Source organism: Nymphaea colorata, chromosome 1 (assembly GCF_008831285.2).
Source record: "Nymphaea colorata isolate Beijing-Zhang1983 chromosome 1, ASM883128v2, whole genome shotgun sequence".
NCBI classification, from domain to species: Eukaryota; Viridiplantae; Streptophyta; class Magnoliopsida; order Nymphaeales; family Nymphaeaceae; genus Nymphaea; species Nymphaea colorata.
The window spans coordinates 11,995,196-12,016,712 of NC_045138.2; the positions used below are offsets into that span (position 1 = coordinate 11,995,196).

General features: G+C 33.9%; 1 protein-coding gene across 1 annotated transcript; it reads left to right on the forward strand.

Moving 5' to 3' along the window:
- Positions 1 to 5,481: 5,481 nt before the first annotated feature.
- Positions 5,482 to 14,074, forward strand: LOC116259232 (zinc finger CCCH domain-containing protein 44-like). Its single transcript, XM_031636951.2, has 3 exons — positions 5,482 to 5,702; positions 6,631 to 6,691; positions 13,068 to 14,074. The coding sequence occupies exons 1-3, from the start codon at positions 5,606 to 5,608 to the stop codon at positions 13,792 to 13,794; spliced, it is 885 nt and encodes a 294-aa protein (XP_031492811.1). The 5' UTR covers positions 5,482 to 5,605; the 3' UTR covers positions 13,795 to 14,074.
- Positions 14,075 to 21,517: the final 7,443 nt, after the last annotated feature.

The window sequence follows — 21,517 nt, forward strand, 5'->3', positions numbered from 1 at the left end:
CAGATACAACCAATTTTGAGTGTTGTATTTTGAGAAACTTTTAAGGGTTGATTAATCCTCATGTAATCTTTTCATCCTTTTGCAACTTCTTCCCCTAAAGCTTCAGGAAGTTTTCAAAAAAGTTTTGTCTCCTTACCTCTGCCATATGAGTTTCTAGAGATAGTAGTATAATAATAGTACGCTCTTAAAAATTCTTTAATATAATTACAGTTTGCCAAGCTAAGTTGTTCTAGCTTGCAAACAGCTTCTCATTGAGTTTCATCCATTCCAGTATTTGGACTTGTTCTAGTTAAAATCATTTGTATTTTGAATACAAAATTATAAGGATTTATACCTCTTGATAGATATTTTTCTAATTCGTTTGGGAAATATTTTTTATATGCTTTCCATTGAGGCCTCGTAGATTCTCTTAGATTTGTTTGTAGATAAGCAATCAATTCTCTAGCATCTTTATGTCTTAGATTTGCCTTTAAGTAGTCTTTAATTATAATGGTACCCCATTGATCTATGGCCTGTGTGGCCATTGTTATTAGAGGTGCATGCCTCACTAAATGAAGCATGCACCTCAAGCGCTTCACTCAGCAAAACACTTCAAATCATTTGAGTGAAGCAGCCCTATCTTGATGCACACACATCAATAGGGTGAGGCACACACTTCACGCAAATGACATCTGGTGCTGAAGCATGCACTTCGGTGCAATTTCAAAAAATGGCCTCTCCTGGCCGACTAAGCTTTTCCCCAAACCATGGTAGCACCTCACTCTCCAAATAACTTCCTCTCTTCAATGATCACCAATTCCTTGTCATATCTATTGGAAATGAGGACAACCGACAAACTTTCCTAGCTCTCACTTTTGTCTCTTTTTTCTTTTTTTAATTTTTCTAACATATTGTTAAATATATTAGTTTTTTTCTTGATATTTTTGCTTTTGATAGAGCTTACTTTCTCTCTTGTTGTGAGATTCTAATTTTCGTCATAGTGTGCCATTGTTTGTCCAAGTAGTCTGCTATAAGAAGAATCGTAATCCTTTGAATTTTCTTTTCTTATCTAATTGTTGATAGTTTATATGTTTTCCTGATTGAATCCAAGTGATTTTCTATTGTATAGTGTGTTATGTAATAGTTTAGTAATTGTTTATAAGCTGTGAATAATGATCAATATGACCTAAATAGTTCTCTTATATTGTTGTTGCATATTAGTTATTGTTTTTTTAACATTATTTTATGAATATTATATACTTTATATTTTGGTCATGAAAATTACACTTTGCTTCGCTTCACTTCCCTTCGCCTTGCTTCATAGTTTCAATGCTTCCCTTCACCTCATCGCATCTAACAACATTTCATGTGGCCATCATTGTAGTTCTTGAGCTGCAAATTTTAGAATTCTTCCTTGAACAATAAATTTATGATTATCTATTAATTCTAAAGGATATGGTTTTCCTCTAGGGACATAATCTTTATGAATATCTTTTATTTCTGAATATGATTGTCTGGGGGGTACCCATAATCTTTTTCTTCCATAACTACTTCAGAAACAATGAGATTACTACTACTGCATGTGAATCCATTAATTTTGTTTGCATGAAGTTTTTAATAGGAATTCCAATTAGTGAATTTATTTATGACATTGTACCAGAATCAATCTTCTGCTATAGTGGTTTTTACTCTAATATTGTTTCCATTATCTGTATAAATTTCTTGGTTTACATTTATTTGTCTTGTATCTTTTAGACAGTTTTCTAATTCTACAAGTTGTAGAATATTGTCTAATTGTATCTCTAATTTTTTGAGGAAAATAATTTTACTTTGATCCTTTGAATTGGTCTTTTTTCTTTACAAACAAATATTTGTTGCTAAGTTTTGATCTGGTTGGTTTGCAAGTTTTGAGGGTTGAATTATCAATTTTCTCGATAAGTTCTTCATATTCAGGTATGAATCTTGTTTCTCCTAATTCTTTTAGTAATTTATCACATTTTATTTCTCTGTCTTCAAGTCGCTTGAGGACATGACATAATAGGCCTATTACTAGATTGAATAATTTTGGGTACTCCTTATTTGATTGAGAAGCCCTTCATATTTTGTGTATCCAGATGTAGCATGGATTCCACCTATTTTTAATTTTGTATTATTGGTTTGATGTACAATAAATCTTATTCCATTAACTTAATGCTATTTTTTCTATATTAACTATCATTTGTTCTATTTAAAAAAATAGAATTAATTCAGTAAACTTATTGCTAAGTTTTTTTATGATTAGTTCTGATCTTTTTGATAGACTTGCAGTTTGTTTTTCCCACAACTCTTTCCGTTGTCATCACAAATCTTTTAATCTTTCTATATTATTAACGGATTTTATTAAGTCATTCATTTTACTTCTTTAATAGGCTCGATTTTCATTGAATCCTTTCATGAGGTTATTTTTAGTTCAAATTGAACTACTTATAGTGTCTAAGATTGCCATATTAGATTTTTCTCTTCCATGTAGGTGTCTTCCCAAAGAGATAAGAAAGTCTATTATGGTATTTAACTGTTCATGTCCACTTTGGTACATATGGGATATGTATGATCAAAATAACGTATATGTCCTATATTATTTTGGTCTATTTTATGAGTTTGTTTTGGAAAACTAAGATCTAGGAAATCACGTTTTTCCATTTTCTTTTTTTCCTGGTTATTAGGCGACATTTATTTTGGCAAAGTAAATTTTCGTTTATCTCTTTCTATTTCTGTCAATTTAAACAAGGCTACGTAATTCTTTTCCTGTACTAGAGGGTTTTAACTATCCCTACTTGGAGTCTAGAAAGGAGGAATTTTCTTATTTTCTGAAGTCATTTTAGAATGATACAGAATGTCTTGATTGTACCCACGATCAAACATTTTTTATTTGGAGAGAGTTTGACAATTAAGGACACAATGTCCTTGGAACACATATTTTAAAGATTAACGCATGATCTAAGAACACCATGTTTGAATATATTGTAATTACATATGAATGTTGTTCTTAGATTCAATAGTCAAAGAATGGACATTATTTTATCATATTCATTGAAGCAAAAACATGATATTATCGAAACATGTATTATAGAAGTATATGTGTCTAAGAGGCCAATCTTTGCATAGAATTGTGTGGTTTTGTTTCTATAGTCACGAATACCATGAGTTTCATAATTTTCAAGAAAATTAATGCCAATAATTTATTTTTCACATTTACTCTTTTTTTTCATGATGTTAAGGTCATGTAAGGTGACATCAACCTTTGATGATTGGGTGTGTGAAATGTCCAAGCATGCAGCCTAACAGATACATTCTTTTATTGGCAAGAACACCATGCTTTGACTTTAATAGGTTCATTTTGGACTGCAGTCTGAAGGAGATCAATGACAGAAACAAACAATTCACATGGTTGAATAGATGCCAATTAGGGGTTACAAAATATTATGTAAGTTTGGTTGGGGTTTTACTACCTCCTTTTGGGAATATTTGCTGCCCCATGTCTACTCACTTGTACCTAAGACCAAGCTCAGATTATAAGGTGCTTATTGAGAATATGGAACACTCACTCACACCACTGAAGAACAACAAAGAACTTAGACTCTTTAAACCTTGTATTAAAGTGCACAAGGGAAAAAACATAATCAAGATTGAGTGGAGAAAGGTGTATGAATGGGTAACAAAATGTTGGACATCATGACTTGCATTATAAGGAATAATCACTGGGATTTTGTGAAGTCTAGATTGATTCATGTCTAAACAATTTTAACCAATGATCTGGTTCATATATTGCAAAAGAGGAAGAGTGAGATCTGCTTGTTTGAAACTAGATCTTTCTAAACTGTGTGACGGAATAAGAAGATTTGCAAGGAGTAGGGATTTGAGGTAGGGGACCCCATCCTGCTTTTTCATCCTAGTCATACAGGTGATGCCAAAGAATTCAAAGATAGAATTTCTGTTAAGATGAAGTTTTGTGTCTAGGTTCATAGGTGATAAAATCTTATGCATTCTTGCCTATGTCTATCTTCATAATGCATGGCGTCTCTAACGGTAGATGTTAAAGCACTCTCAATTACAATTTTCTCCTATATTTCATTTGCAAGTTCTGCAAAGTTATATGACTTAGGTTTTATGAGTCGTATTCCTTGAGATGATATGGCATCAACAATTACTTCGATGTTCAAGTTATACTCCACTTGATCATTATTGCTAAGTCGTTTTAACTATATCAATAGAGGCTAGAACGTTGTCGTTATACTCCGCTTGATCATGGTTTGGTATCCTTTTTATCATTTCTGCACCATTATTTAGGTCTACGTCTATAACCCCTAAATAAGTGCACCCTTTTGATATCTTTTATCAATTATCATAATGGAACATTTGGATTATGTATTTGGTTCGATACGAGGTCCAACTTTTACAACAGTTAAACCTATATTGATTAAATTATATCCTCCATCTTTTAACTTTTGAATACCTTGAGGACTTGAAAGAAGAATAGTTTCTTCCTGGTTTTCCAAGACAAACATGGCCATTTTTCTATTATAAATGTGTCTTTCTTGTAAGTGTCTTTGGATCGTTATGATGGTAGAGGGTTTCAGGGTTTAGGACTTGTCTAAGTCATCTTTCTTGCTGATCTTCAAGGATATCCACAAGTTCTTCTAAATGTAGGTTATGTCTATTTGAAGGAGAAGCTCAATTCACCTAAAAAGGAAAAGTGAGACTGATTACTTGAGAACCTCGTGTGACATACATGTTGTTGCAACGACACCTTCATTTTCTTTCCGTTTTGCCAAAACATCGTACTTACTTATCATTCTATCTTTTTCCAAGCTCTTTAAATCTAGTCCAAGTTCTTTAAATCTCATATGTTTTTTTTGCTTGTTGATATACAACAAGCAGAAAAACATATATCAAATAGTGAAATAACAAAGCTATATAGAGCCGGAGATAAACGAACATATATAAGATATTGAAATAACAATATGTGTCTATACTACATATGAGAAACAGAAAGATATGAGATAATGTTGTTATTTCATTATCTCACCTCCTTCTGATTTCACTTCCTTTTGTTTCTCTTCTGCAACATATACTAATTACTGGTACAACATAGTAGAAATTTTTGTTAAACCAGTTCAGATTCAAACTCAAATTTGGACATGAATTTCTAAAGTTGAATCCAAATTTCCCAAGGGTAAAATTTTGAGCATAACCTGTATTATATTTCTGATTTAAGATTGAATTCCGTCACCAAAGTCGTATGCCCCTAGTCCGGATCTGAATAAGATTTGCACCCATTTTCGTGGAGACTAAGAATGGAGCTAGTTTCGGGTTAAGAAATCGGATTTTTGGACCCGCTGACATCCTTAAACCGAACCGTTTTGATTCCGGACTCCAATCCCGCGATAGGTACGGGTTAACTCAGGCCCGACAAGTCCGTCGCTATATTTCTCTCCACTTCGCGCCTGAAGGACCTCATTTCACGGGCCGAGTCTCTCTCTCTCTTTCTCTCTCTCCCGTAGGGTTTCTCAAGGGTTTTGGTTTCCTTCTCAGGTGTGCTTTGCTCTCGTTCTTGATCTTTCCGTTTTTAGGCCTTGTAATTTGTTCGATGGCCGCGGAGTCTCTCGCACCCACTCGGAAGAAGGGAAGACAGGAAGCCAACGGAGGGTTCACCCCCTCCAAGAAATCCAAGCACTCTCTTCCCGGTATTCTCCTCTACAGCCGTCCCTTTCTCTCTTCTTGTCTTCTCCTTTCGTGAGTTCGATCCTTTCTCCATGGTGTGACATAGCAGCAAATGAATGCTTCTTTGGATTTTCCGTGCTTCCATTGATCTCTTTCGTGAAATAAGTTCTTTTATGTTTTCTTTTCTTATTCTCCTTTCTCTTTTTAGTTTGACGCTTGTGTGATATATGCTGCTCGTTCCCGCATCCTTAAGGTCTCACTATAGTTTAAGATTTAGTTTTTCTGTTTCTACCCTTCCTGCTGTACTGCCAACGGGTTTGAGGATTTCTGCCCACGGATCTACTATATGCTTGAACTCAAAGTACGTACTTGGTCCGTGCTACTTCTAGGTGGTTCTTGTTCTAGCTTTCCTTTACTTCCCCTACTCTGTGGTGGTGATCTTTGATCTATTTGAGTTTTTCCACCCATTTGGGTTTGCTTATAGGTTTTCGTTTGCTTTTGTTAGTTATTCTAATCTATGAGGGAGTTTCCGTTAGTTGGTAACTATGGATCACACTATAAAATCTTAATGAGAAATTTATCGCTGGGGTCTGCTGTTGTGGCTTTGGAATTTTGATGAGAGATATATTTTGTTTCTACTTTATGTAGTATTTGTTATGCATTTTCATGAATGTTTGTTCAAAACTTCAAATGATCAGCAAGTTTCAGTATGTATGATCCTAGTAGTAAGGAATGTATATTCTTCTTCTTTTAAACCAATTAATCATGCTAGTATCCGTTAATTTTTACTCACTTGAAACTTTAATAATTGTGCACTAAAAAATGACGTGGAACTGATAATAGTTTCTTATTAATGACTGAATGCATAATTTGTTGAGGCTTGTTGAATCATCGTAATCGGGCAATTTAAGGACATTCAACTGAAACAACCTAATTCATGTCGTGTAACAGAAATGGAGTCCTTTTCAACTGGTATAGGAACCAAATCAAAGCCATGCACCAAGTTTTTCAGGTTCTAATCTAAACTGTTCCAAGATAACTATGTAAATTCAATTTCTGTCATTTTGTAAATGTTCAAATACTATTGAATTTTATTTTATAAGTAGATCCACCAATAAACTGTTATTGGAGCTAATGAATTGGAAACATAAGTTGTGATACAGGTTTTTGCTGCTTGTTGATCTAATCAAGTTAAGAAAGACATTTGAACAGGGAACATGGTTCATTTCTCAGATTATTTTCGGCATTGGATAACCGCCTCGGCAAACGCATAAATGAAAAAGAAGAAATTGTTGTGGAACATGGTTCATTTCTCAGATTATTTTCGGCATTGGATAACCGCCTCGGCGAACGCATAAATGAAAAAGAAGAAATTGTTGTGGCTGCAAGATTCTGATTGGCATATACCTTACAATTCGTCACAGCTAATTACATTAAATTTCATCTTTTACACATTACCTTGCATCTCTGGTTTGTTCGATTCATTGGTTGTCATATGATTTGGCCTATAAGCAGCTGCACCAATGGAAACATCTTTCCTGGGAAGGAAATTGCAGTCTTTGATCTGATTTGTCTGTGGAGAATGGATATAGTGGCTTCGCTGTACTAACTTGACATGTAGTTGAGTTTCACATGGGCGTAGTGGCTTATGCATATGCAGTCATGGATGCATATATGTTCACATTTCCTACCATTGAAAGTCAATCAGTAGATTCAAGCTCTACTGAAATTCTGAAACTCATTCTTACTAATAGATGAGTTTATCATAGTTTGGTTGGTAGGAATCACAACGTAGATCTTGCTTTCCCATGTAAAGTTATGATTTTTTGAGTCATGAAAAATCCATAAATGTCAGTGTGTGGTTTTCAAACCCTTGACTACTTGCAGATGTTTGACCAGGGGCATGCTTTTGACTATGCAAACCGTTTATATTGTCTTTAAATCTTTATATGTGGCCTAATTTGGCAAAGATTTGAAAAAATATGGAAAAAATTATCTTTACTTAACGGCTGGAGAATTAGAAAAATGTTAAAGTAGCCTAATGTTGGAGCTAAAATTAGTTTCTTTAAGTTTTCTTTGTGGTATCTGGATATAAGTTACTCAACGATTTTGTGACTTGCCCATGTCACATAGGTGCAGGACTGCAGGTGTTGATGGGACATTTTTTGGGAAAAACATGTTGTCAACCTAAATAGGCCTCACAGATCATATTTTGAGGTTGAATTTAGGCTTGTCTACCATTCTTTTTGGCTGCCAACTCCACCTTATTTACATTTGAAGCAAACACCATGCTATGCCTAGGATCAGGGACAATCCATGGATAATCTATTAAAATATGCTTTCTAAGTCACATGAGTACTTAGGTAAGGTCCATGTACCTATGACAGCATACCAACATGGCAAAACAGGTACAAGTACATAGCTCGGTACTTTTTGGATTAGAACCAATCCAAATGGCATGTTGTATATTGTGTTCTTGCTACTGTATAAATGACATTCAAGTTAAGCTTGTTCTAGTATCAGATAATGTTGGTTGGCGAAACAGAGAACAATTGTCATGGTGACTTTGTGTGGATGTTTCCAATAAAAATCTATGTTCTCTTGAGTGCCTTCGTAGCAAACAAAAAAATTGAGGTACCATCCAAGTGATGATATTTTAATAATGGATGAGATAATGAAACATTGAATTTGACAATTTTCAGTTATATTGTTTTTATGGGTTAAAGTTTGATTTTGTAATATGAGTATCATGGTTGGTAAATGTTTTATATTTTGGATAACAGATGTTTATTTTTATAGTCCACAAATGATTTACTTTTTTTGTTCTCCAAAACATTTCATTTTTTTTTCTTTGGTTTATTAGGTACATGTTTTTTATATTTCGAAGCATATGCCTCGCTTCAAGGAGATCTGTCCTTTCATGTTTTTCTTTCGCTTCTTCCTATATTGGATACTACATGTTTTTTCCATGGGGTTCTTGAGCCGTGAATAGTTGTATCTCATATGTAGGAACCAATGTTAGAGATGTCGTGATATGTTTGAAGATATTGTGATATTAATGTGAAAAGCAAGAAAAACGAAAAAAACGTGAAAAAATCATGATATTTTGAAAAAAAATCGAAAAATATCTTTATTGTGTTATTTTCACGATTTTTTCCATTTTTCTCTTTGGATTCAAAATTAAACTTAAACTAAATTATTTTTATCACCTTTATCCTTTGTCACATGGGTACTTCTGTAAAATACAGCAGTACCCGTACCGGTCAGGTATGACACTGGTACTGGTAGTGTCTCGGTACTTTTTGGGTATTGGTCAAAGTGTCAAACAGTATCGGATACGGTCAATGTACCAAAGACTGTATCCGTCCAATTTAGGACTCGGTCAAAGTTGACTGAGTCCCTTCCTATCCAAAATTTAGGATTTTTTGTTTTGTTCTTTACACCATTTACACTCAAGAAATGTGTTTTCATATTTTGTTCAATAGTTTCTTTTTTAGAAACTATGAATTTTGAATCATGAATGTGTTATTTTGTTTGAATTATTATTTTATGTGTTATATGTATACATATATATGCCGTACCCCTGTACCCAAGAAAAAATTCCTAACCAGTACCCTATATATATATATATATAGGCGTACCCCTGTACCCAAGAAAAAAAATCCTAACCAGCACTCGTTCCGGCACCCGTACTCGTACCTATGTGTGGCATTTATCTGATTTTTATTAGTTTCTAGTGTATTTCATTTTTACCTGTTTGTTTTTTATTTATTTTTTCTTTTCTTATAGTTTTCTGTGTTTTTCCCAAGATAAACAACTTTGCCAAAAAATTAACTGAGAAAAAATCTCGCCATTGAAATCTCAAGAATGATATTTGTGACCATGTTAATTGGCCAGGTTGTAACGATGGAGGTGCAATTTTCAATTCAGTTGAGATTGGGTTAAATTACTGAAATTGGTGGCTTGGGTTACATCAATTTGCCAAATTGATGATTTTGGCCTTTCAAAAATAAACGATCTTAAGCTTATGTATGGAGTGGGAGAACTTTTAGTTGATTTTTTATGAAATTTGCTACCTTGTTGAGGGAGAAGAACGTTGAGAACTTGAGATAGTTATTGTGTTTCAAAAATATAGACATGGACTGCTGCTCATTAATTGTGGTGACTGTTTATTTTAGAAATTGTACTTTCACTTTATTGAACGTATAAACTTCCTGAGTTTTTGCTATGTGGCGGAAAGCACTAGACAGCATGCTCCATAAAACAGCTTAGATGGAGCATCAGCAGTCCTATTCCTCAGAAAATGAGGTGAAAATAGGAAAATAAACAGAATAAAAAGTTCGAAAGTGAGGTTTTTAAGAACATCAATCGATATATTGGAACTTGGAAGGAAAGAAGAAATTTTTGAGTTAAAAATTTATTTATTGTTTGGAGTGTTTTGATTCCTCACACTAGGCTGCTGGCCCCTCCGGGCTCCTTGGCACACTGATAAGTACAGAAGTTCAAAAAATGAGGTTTAAGCTAGTGAAAAATTCAAAAGATCATTGAAAGTGATTTTGACTTAGCATTGTATGAGGATTTTCTATGCTATGGGCTATGGCGATGAAAGGAAAATCAGTGATGAACTTTTGTTTTTATAGAAATGTTGGTTAGTTGTAGATGGAGTAAATTGCAAGTGTTTGTGTTTTGCATTTGGAAATTAGCTCTTGTAGCATTTGCTTCATGTAAAGCTGAACTCTTTGGAATGATTGGAATAGATCTTGCATTGACCTACAGGTTGACAATCTTCAGCATGCTGCTCCACTGCTTCTCTGGTCTAGCAATGGAAGATGGGTGTTTTTGAAATGATTTTTGTTTCTTTAACTCATTAATATCATTTGAATTTTTTTTTTGCATCCTTTTATAATATATAGCTTCTTTGTGGCAATTTTCACTTGCATCATTTATTCATTGACAGGCATGTGCAACTTGTCAGTATTATTGTGTTGGAAAATCATCTCTTATTAGTAAAAATCTAACATGCGCTCATTGTTACAAATATTAGTGTCCTTGAGTATATTGTAGAAAAATGACAGTGATTTACTTAAGGGACATTATGGGAGACTTCTGTGTTGTTTGTAATAAGAATTTAGAAGAATGAAGCCCATCAATTGAAAATTTCTTTGTTTAGTCCAAAGTCCAAACTAGAAAAGGGTAACAATGTTATAGAAAGAGGCATGATGTATATTTTTGTGCTTCATGCACAATGATTCTAATTATTTAGATGTTTCAGATGGATGACCTTTCTAAAGTGAATCTATTCATTACATACTATAGTTTGTTGACATGGACTGTTCTATGTTGCAAGCCATGCTGGGGTTGTTAAAGCATTATTGGACAAGGTAAACTTTGAGTATGAATTGAGGCTCTATCTAGCTGTCCTGGCAGGAAGCCATGCTCTTTTGGAGTTTGGTTGAGCTGACTCGGTAGGTAGTTGACATTATCTCTTCTTTATGGGGTTTGATGAGGAGGGAAGCCCTATTTTGGTAACTAAAAGGCAGAACTGTCATCAAAACCTTCCTCATATTGTTTGTTGCATAACAAGGAAAGATAAGTGATGTGCCACAAGGTAATGGGACAATACAGAAAGGGAAAGGGGTATATTCTGGAGGAATAGAATGTGTTCCTGTGGTTTAGGGTCACTGCCAGGTAATATTCTGGGCTAATCCGACCTACATCCAATTTAGGTTTTCTTCGGATGTCAGATCCTGTAGCTTATTGTGTCTCATTTAGGCCACATCCTGTTATTTGGATACCATGTGTTGCTTAGTTAAGCTAAGCAAATAACATCTGTGGTGGGCAAGCCTAGGTCACTGTAAATACTATGTGCTGGGAGTTTGGACTTAGGAGATATGATCTTTGTGTTTTGTTTGGTTATTATCTCTCTAGTTGAAGGAAAAAAGGTGCTTCGACTTCATATAAAATCTTTAATGAGCTTGATGTTGCTGACCTTACATTCATGGTTTTGATCATTGAGTGCATGGCTGTGCATATTGTGGATCTCCGTAAACAAAAAGCATTGGTGTGTATGACAGATGAGCCTGGAAGAGATGATCTGTGTATTTATAAGTCTATCCATTAGAAGATAAGAGATTTCATGTAATTTTTTGTTTCAACAAATTTTAAAGATTAAAACATAGATGTTTCTTCTTCTGCAAGATGAGATTGGGACGAGGGAAGTGAATGACCACATGCATAGAACATTAGGCACAGGAACTCTGTAATGTTGCCTATACAAGTTCTGATGTAGAAGGCCCTCTTGGTCTATTGGATTGTTATCTTCTCATATAATTGAAGGAGAATATGGAAGCAAAGAACCTTATATTCTTCAGATTGTTTAACATCATACTAGCTAATCATTATGCCATGTCGAAACAAAGCAGTGGATTTGAATTACGTATTCCTAAAATCATGGAAAGATATGTTAGTGACTATCTTGTCAAGGTTTCAATACAAGGACCATGTATGTGGTTGTGTAGATTTTCTGGGATAAATTGAAACGTTTTCATTGTTTGTTTTATGTATAAGCTGATTCAGTGATTTCTGTGAAGACTATTTGAGAATGATGCTCTAAAGGAAGAATATGATAGTTGAGTTTTGGAAATGGTTAGTTGCCTTTTCTTTAAGCCCACCAGAAAACTGAAAAGGTTTCATGTAATTATTATAAAGATAAAAACGAGTTATATTATTTCTTTTGTAATGTATTCAGTAATTTATTGTGCAAGATGATGACTGAGGAAAGTGGAAAGAACATGAGGCACTGGAACGTTGCAGAGCATGTCCATTTTACTGTACAGGACCTGATGTCCAAGAAGACGCACTTGGTTGATTGGTTGTTCAAAAAGGTCTTCTGCTATAACTTAAAAAAATAAAAACTACACGAGAAAGGATCGATTTCTTTGGTTGTTTTAGCATCACTCTGGCTAGTTGCCCAAATTTATGAGTTGTATTCTGTCTAGACTCAACACCTTCAAATGGGATAAGGTGAATTACTACGATTTCTTAATGTGGATTGCTGACGGGAAAGGTATTATTGTCAACTGTCTTCTGAAGGTTCCATACAGGAACTCCGTTCCCAACCTGCCCGTTAGGCACTTTCAGAATATACCCTATTCAGTGGGTATACATAGTAATCCATTCGGACACTTAATATCACAATGTTTCACACGTTTGGATATTCATTTTTTATATGCTGAAGCTGATTGTCTGTGCTTGATGTGTAAGCCGAATATGATAAGCAAAAATATATGTTCTAATAGGGAGATAAGTTTCAATGAATGGTTCCATTAATCATTCTTTGTTGCCATGTTCTTTTCCCACTGTAATTTTTGCTGATGTTTATGGTGCAGCACTGCTGGGTGCCCATTCGGAGAAGGCTGTCATTTTCTGCATTATGTGCCAGGAGGCCTCAACGTTGCGTCACAGATGCTGCAGAACCTAAATAGCGCTGCACCTGCTGTAAGAAAGCAAGTTCCAGACGTTCCATCAGCTCCTGCTGGTGTGAAGACAAAAATCTGCAACAAGTATAATACTGCAGAAGGATGCAGGTTTGGTGATCAGTGTCATTTTGCCCATGGGGAGAGGGAGCTGGGGAGGCCAATAGCACCTGGGATGAGTTACCAGATTGGCCCTGCTCCTGGAGGCAGGTTTTCAGGCAGGCTTGAGCCTGCTGTCCCTCCAACAGCTGCTAGTTTTGGAGCCTCTGCCACTGCAAAGATAAGCATCGACGCATCCCTTGCTGGTGCCATTATCGGTAAGGGGGGAGTTAATTCTAAGCAGATATGCCGTGTTACAGGCGCAAAGCTCTCAATCAGAGACCATGAGTCAGACCCTAACTTGAAGAACATTGAGCTAGAGGGGAGCTTTGATCAGATCAAACACGCGAGCGCGTTGGTTAGAGAATTAATTGTTAGTGCAGCTGGTCCACTTAAGAGCCCTGGGGGGCCGCCTCCAGCTGGTGCTGGCCCTGCCAGCAACTTTAAAACGAAGCTGTGTGAAAACTACAGTAAAGGATCCTGCACGTTCGCAGACAGATGCCATTTTGCACATGGAGCAGCTGAATTGCGCAAAGTGTAGGATTGTGTCAGGTGGCGGCCTCTCTTTTTCGATCTCGGATGGTGTTTGTTATCAAGAGTCTGGGGCTTCTAATGCGTTCCGTTGAAGGAATTAGCTTTAAAATGTTTCTTTTTTTTTTCCCATGTTAAATCATGTTACATTGTTTCAACTATTGCAAGGCTTTCACCGGAGGCGTTTCAAGTAGGCAGTTGCACTGTTCATCTCGTTTTCTTGAAGCACCTGTGGGTTTTCTAAATTGTCTCCTTTTGAAAATTTATAATTCAATCCCAAGTTTGTGATCTGTCCCCTTGCCTTCCTACGTGGAAGCAAGTTGGAGGACTTTTTGTTTTGGTTGCAATCATGAGTATCTGTTCGGTCGGCTACCGGCTGTTTTGTGTGCAGTCAGCTCTATCCGCGAGGTTAGGATCTTGAAGTTGATGGGTTTGAAGCCTCACGACTGCAAGTTGACAAGGAAACTCTCTCTGAGCCTCCTGCACCTTTTTGTTCTAGTTTCCGAGGTTTGGCAGAATGATATGGGCGATCTGCTAACTTGATCTCTATCTGCTTGGTTAGGAGGTGCAAGTTGATAAATTCAATGTTTTGGGCTTTCAAAAGGATAAACTTGTAAAACAGGAAGAAGGAAAAAGAATTAATCAAATGACGCAATTTTCTTTTGATGTTCCTCTAGTGGGTGAGAGTGCGTAAGTGTCTAACTAGTCTTCCTTCAAGAAACTCTCTCTCTCTTTCTCTCTCTAAGCGCGTCTGTGCAGATCTGTTCATACCTTTTCATTTGACATCTTATAACACCTTGTGAGTCCAGCTTTTGTAGCTCTCTTGTTCTTTTGCTGGACTTATAAAGCTCATTAGCTACTACCAAAACTCTAAACATCAAACATAAAGGTAATACGAACTCAAAATTTTGGTTAGTTAACTGCATGCATCATTTTTCTTGAATTTGTATTTTCTGCAATAAACTCTAGTACATTAATGACAAAATAACATGTTTGTAAATTGACAAAGCAACATAATAAGTATCATTAGGTCATTTGAAAACCCATATCTTAATATAATCCTCATCTTATTTGAAGTTCACCTAATTCAAGTACTTCAACAATTTTCATAAATTATGCTAACTGTTTAGGCCCACATCCCTTGTATGAGATAAAGAAACATTTCAAAAACTTAGTTGTTTTCTCAGAAGACAAGAGGCTCACGTTTTCTAGAAATGACCATTGCTAATTGAAACTGACGGAAAAATACTGTATGCCAAGTAGAAACTAATTGCTTTCATCCAATATGAATGTCTTCAATCCATTAAATGGCTTCTTGTATTGTTCGCTCCATCCAGTCCACTCAATCTTTACATCCTTAGAGAATGCTTCTTCAATTGCTACTTCAGATGATCTGGCATTTATCTTAAGAACATGCAAACGGCAAGAAACACCACGACTTTAAGCCCTTTTCATTCGCATATTCTAAAATGATGGCCAGTTGAATGCTACTCTTTGCCTTAACATGTACCTTGCTACATTATTAATGATGAGTTCACAGTTTATTCTTTCGGTCGTATTTTTGCTTATGAAATATGGTGACGTTGCTTTTCCCATTTTAGGTTTTTGACACTTCATTCATGCTAAATTATAAAGATTGTTAGAGCTTCCAACATTATCAAGCCTCCTATTCTATTTGTAGTTATCAAACCCTTAAGATGCAGATGACTTCTTAATGAACTTCTCTGCATGGTTTGTCCTTGAATAGGTACGAATATCAACATTTTTTTTTATTTGGACTGTTCTTCAATTAGTCTTTATATTCATCATAACATGTAACTTTAAAATTTCTTTGCTTTTGATAGTTTAACTGAAATTCACGACTGTGAGGTTGACAATGATCTCAACAAAGATATGTTTTTATAAACACTATCTGGAACATTGCGATGTCAAGTAGATATAAAAATAGGATTTACAGGAAACGGTACTTGGTTAATGTTTGTATTGCTTTGCTTCTCAGTTGATTCTTGTTGATTCCATATTAAAATTTCTCCTTAATTTGAATAATATATACCAAGTATTGGATCGTGTGCTAGAAATGTATCCATTCCTATGCGTTAAAAATAAAATAAAATTGGTTAAGCATATAATTACAATACTCTACACACCATACTCGTCTAATTTTCTAGTCACCATGTCATCAACAATATATATATATATATATATATATATATATATATATATATCAATATTTTTTTTTGTTATTATCATGTGGCAATAAATAAGAATGCATGATAAATGAGAACAAAGCATAGACGAAAAGGATAATATATTATATTTTCTTATCAAATATATAATTGATGATTTATTTCCTATAAAAAATTTAATCCAATAAATACATCCTATTGCAAACGAAACATAAAATAGTCATGCATAAGTACTCGCTAACTTTGAAGAAACCTCAATCTCTTGATAAATCCAAGACAAAGGACAAACACCAAAACGAATCAATTGCCTTGAAGAGTTAAACAAGTACATGATATTAGATGGATCACAATCTCAACAATCTACAAAAAAAGTCAACAATTTGAAAATGGCCATAAATTTGAGTTAAATATTAATAGGTAGGTAAAAAAAAATCAAATAATAGTTAGTAAATAATCTGTAAAAATAGTCATATTTGGAGAGACCCATATAATTTTATAAGTTGGAAAGATCACCTGTGATTTCAATGAAAAATGCGTGAACATTTCCATCTTAAGCTAGACTTATAGCACTTAAAAAAAAGTTTACAGATTTGATTCAAATAGTGCTTCTTTACACATGAAAACACTAAATCCTGTGATGTCTTAGAGATGAAGCAGATCATCTACTATTGTTTCCAATACATTCACAAGTTCAGTAGAGTAACAAAAGTAGGTTTCTTTAAAAGATAAATAGCCAATGTCTGGATGGCTTAGGATAGCTATGTTTGGCATTTTAGTAAGCACTCAATTAGTCATCATGTCTCTATGATTGAGAAACAAGAACATGGCACTGCTTGATTGTACATAAATCATAAGAGCATTCGATATATATTGTTTCTTTCAAACTCTTCTGTCTCAATAACATTTTCCTTTATTTTTCTCTTTCAATAAATCCAGTGGGAAACACACTCCATATAGTAGTTTCTTGTTCTCAACAATTTCGGTAGATTTTTTATCTTCTTTAGTTGTCAATGCCGAATGATTTTCACTAAATCATATGCAACAAAATCAGGTATATGATTATGTTGACTCAAAATGATGATATCATTGCATGTCAGGTAATTTTATATTTTATATTGAAGATATTTCTTCCTAGTGAAGTTCATTTCTTACCAGTAGAGGTATTTCTTACTGCACTATAGGTCATTTCTAGACAAATTTGGTTAGTGGAGCCATTGTCATTGAAAAAAATCACAAATGACAAACATTATTAGTTGTTTTTGAGGGATTTACAGCAGAAAAGTGTTGCCATGGTGTTATCACTTGTAATTTTTTCTTGTTTAAAGACTTGGCTTCATTTTGTAATTGATTACAGAAACATGTTGGCTTCACTTATGTGCAAGGGCAGAGCCGGGTGGCAGGGGCCACGGCCTCCCAAAATTTAGAAAAACGAAAAATTATCTTGTAAAATTTTAGCAAATTTTCATTTAGCTCCCATGAATGTTTTGGAAAACCTAATAGATGTTTGTCACAATTTTCTTGGCCCTCAAGAAAGAAAGCTTGGCTCTGCCACTACTTAGGTGGAAAATGTTGCACATGCTCATGTATGTCCTAGGATGATGCTATGACTACAAGCAATTGGTGAGGAAACTATTGTAAGAAATGTAATATTGTTTACCTTTTTTATTTCATCTTATGCATGTGAGATATATTACTCCGATAATCTTTCACTGCAGAATTTCATTCAAGCATTAGACTGTTCAACCGGGTGTTAAAATAGATTTGGAAGAAGTTGTAACATATCTACCAACACTAGATTTTGTCATGAAATGATGCTCCCTTCGATTGATTTGCACTAGTGACAACAAATCCTTCACGCAACTTCCTCAAAACATAATTCCTCTTTTTATTTCTAATTGTTAATTTGATAATTTAATAATAATGTGAAAATCATTATTATTGTTATTACTATTATTATCATAGTACTAGTGTGTATCAGCATAATCAAACTATAGAATTCTTTAGGTCTTTATGATTTAAGGGTCTAACAAAAAGTTTGCAATCAAATGGAAGGAAATTTTATTGAACGACAATAGATTGGATTCAAATGATATATTCATTGAACCTGCTATAAAAATTTTGGATACAAAAACAAAAATAACATTAAGTTAAGAAATCATGTTACATTTCTATTCAGTTTTAGATAAATGTCCGCTTGGACAATAGAGATCTTAAGATGGACATCCAAATCTGAAGTGATGAGACAATATCGGATCTGAATTTTGATATGCAAATTCGAAATTATGAGTTAATATGTGATCCATTCGAGATGTCTGAATGTAAAGTGGTAAGCTGACATTCGATCTTATTAAAGAATATCCGATCCAATTCGAAATATCCGAATACGAAGGCGAGCCATGGGCTGGTCCCTTTGGATTTTGAAGCTGCAAGCCTTTACAACCTTGGGCTCAAAAGTTCCGGCCAAAGGAACAAAGGGACAAACTTAAGTTGTTAGTATCAAGTGAACGTAGATTTTAATCTAAAAGGTTAACATTCATAGCTAATATAGTCTCGTGGGGTTTTGAAGCTACAACTGATGACAATGTTGCACTGTTATTTATACAAAAACTTAAAACTATCATCACATGTAATTTGCTAATTTGAGAAGAAAAACTTTTTACTAATAGAACCACTTGTGTTTTTAATTAATTAATAGATATTCCATTTAACTAAACGAACGACCTTATGTAATAAAATAGGAAATAGTACATGTCACTTTATTTAAGAATTCTCACTGTAGATGAACATCATGAAAATTTGGATTATTGAAACAAAATTTGTTATTATTTAAAAATATAAAAATTAATGTTGTCCGTACACATTTAATGTCTAATAAGTCAAATAAATCATTTTGTATAAGCATCCAATCTGAGTAAAAATTTTATATATATTGAATCCATAAACTAGTTTTTTTTTTTATAAACATTTAGGAAAAAAAAATTGATTAGAGAAAATATTTGAAAATAATACATAATTTTTAAATAAAAATAAACCCAAACTTTATTCAATGAAGGTATTCATTTTAATTAATTAATTAATTTCTTTATGAAATCAGTCAATGCAATATATTTTTAATTAATTTGGTCAATTAATTAATTATCTAATATGTAAATGAGAAAATATAAAAAATTTAAAGAAAATTGGTCCATTATAAATTTATTTTGCTTAATTCAGACTTGAAATATGAAAAGAGCAAATAACTTACTTTGTTTTATTAAACAATTATATTTTGCTGCCACCACTATTGGGGACTTAAAATTCTCATAGCATATAATTTGTCAACTTGAGAATAAAATCTTTTAAATAATAGAAAAGTTGCTCCATTTAATCAATACATAGATATTTCATTCGACCAAACAAATGATTTCATATAATATAGTAAATTTTTTTAACGAACTCGATTAAATGAAAAAGTTTCCTAAAATAATATATAAGTTTAAAAGGAAATCATATAGTTAAACTTACTTAAGAATCTCAATATAGGTAATCGTAATGAAAAATTGCTTACCAAAGCAAAATTTGGTATTAGTTAGAAACATAAAATCTAACATGAGATATACTCATTTAATATGAATACAAAACTAAAATTGTGTAATGAAGTAACTATTAGTCTAATTAATCAAATAAATCATTTTGTACAACCAATGAAATCTGAGCAAAAATTTTTACTATTCAATAAATAAACTAGCTTTTCTGGATAAAAATTTAAAAAAGGAATTGATCAGAGAAAATAATTAAAAATGGTATAAAGTTAGTTAACCTAAGCTTTATTTGATGAATCTATCTATTTTATTTAATTTATTAATTAAACTGCTTTATCTAATCAACCAATGCAACATTTTTTTTAGTAATCATAAAGCCACTTGGTGATTAAAGAAGCAAGTGTACTAGCGTTATTTTTTCCCCTCACTTTGTCATCTACTTTTTCTATTTTTGAAAAGTTTTTCCTTTCCTTGACCACCTTCTCCACGGTAGGATTGGCGGATGCTAGGGAGGAAAAGGTAATTGAAAATTCAGTTACATCTTTTCACGAACATAAACATGCTTGCATGCACATTAAGACACAAGCCTGTTGAGATTCATACCCAAACGAAGTTCAGATCCATATCCAAATAAATTCTCCAAGCTTGAATTTAACTTCTTTAGGAGACGTTTGGGTCATTGACAGTGGTGCCAGTGACCATTTGGCGTCCACTCTTTCCTTCTTGCCTAATGTTGTTAAATTCAATGTGCCATTTCCGATTAGATTGCCTAATGACAAAGTTGTCTTTGCTACCCAAAAGAGACATGTATTATTATCTCCTAATTTAACTCTGGTTTGATGTCATGTATGTCTCTGCGTTCAAGTTTAATCTCCCATCGGTCAGTCGATTAACTAAATCAGCAAACCTTCAGCTAACTTTCAGTTCCTCTGCTTGTCTTCTGCAGGACCTGACGTCCCAGATGAGGATTCGAGTTGGTGAACTTAGAGACCGCCTATACTGCATTTCAAGTCTCTGTTTTACATTGTTGGCATATGATTCGACAAGCACGGGCTTCAAATCAATAATACATACATCAGTTTAGAACCTAAATTTTCTGCTTCTGCTTCTGTAAATACCAACTGGTTTGAACTTTGAATCAGAACGAAAAACATTTTCTTCTGCTACTAAAACCACTTTAAGTGACAATGTTGACATTTGGCATTTGAGGTTAGGCCATCATTCTTCGTATAAAAACAAACTATTTTCTGCATATTGTCATGAAATCAAATTTTTAGATTGTCTATGTGAAATGTGTGCTAAGACAAAACAAACAAGGATTTCTTTTGATAAAAGCAAAATTTCAACATCAAGAAACCTTTTGAGCATGTGCATTGCGGCATATGGGGACCATATTTTCAATCCTCATTATCTGGTGCTCATTACTTCTGGAGTCTAGTGGATGATTTCACTAGAACTACTTGGGTCTTTCTTATGAGACATAAAATTGAGACCAAACATTTGCTGAAATATTTTTTGAGTCTTGTGGATAATCAATTTGAATCAAGAGCTCATAAAATCAGGTTCGATAATGTTCTAAAGTTTGTTTCTCATGAACTAGAGGAGATGTTTCGTAAAAAAAGGTGTATACTCCACAGCAAAATGGTGTTGTTGAAAGAAAAAGTCATCATTTGCGGTCAGTTGTACGAGCATTGAGATTTCAAGCTAACCTCCCAACTAAATTTTGGGGAGAGTGTCTCTTGGCTGCTGCCTACTTGATAAATTGAACACCATCACCCTTGCTTGGAAATAAGACTCCCTTTGAAAAACTTTTTCAAAGAAAACCTTCATATTCACACTTATGTGTATTTAAGTGTCTTTATTATGTCACTAAAGTAAACCTTAAGGATAAATTTGACAAAATGACACATAGATGCTTGCTTTTGGGATTTCTGTTTGGAAGAAAAGCTTATTTTGTTTATGATTTAGAAACAAATAAATTGTTTTATAATAGGGATGCTATTTTTCAAGAAAAGGTATTTCCATA

Excerpts from the sequence above, each read along its gene's own strand:
- LOC116259232 (XM_031636951.2), top strand. The coding sequence starts at position 5,606 with ATGGCCGCGGAGTCTCTCGCACCCACTCGGAAGAAGGGAAGACAGGAA. Across the intron at positions 5,703-6,630 it reads ATCCAAGCACTCTCTTCCCG|AAATGGAGTCCTTTTCAACT; the intron begins GTATTCTCCTCT and ends GTCGTGTAACAG. Across the intron at positions 6,692-13,067 it reads CCATGCACCAAGTTTTTCAG|CACTGCTGGGTGCCCATTCG; the intron begins GTTCTAATCTAA and ends TTTATGGTGCAG.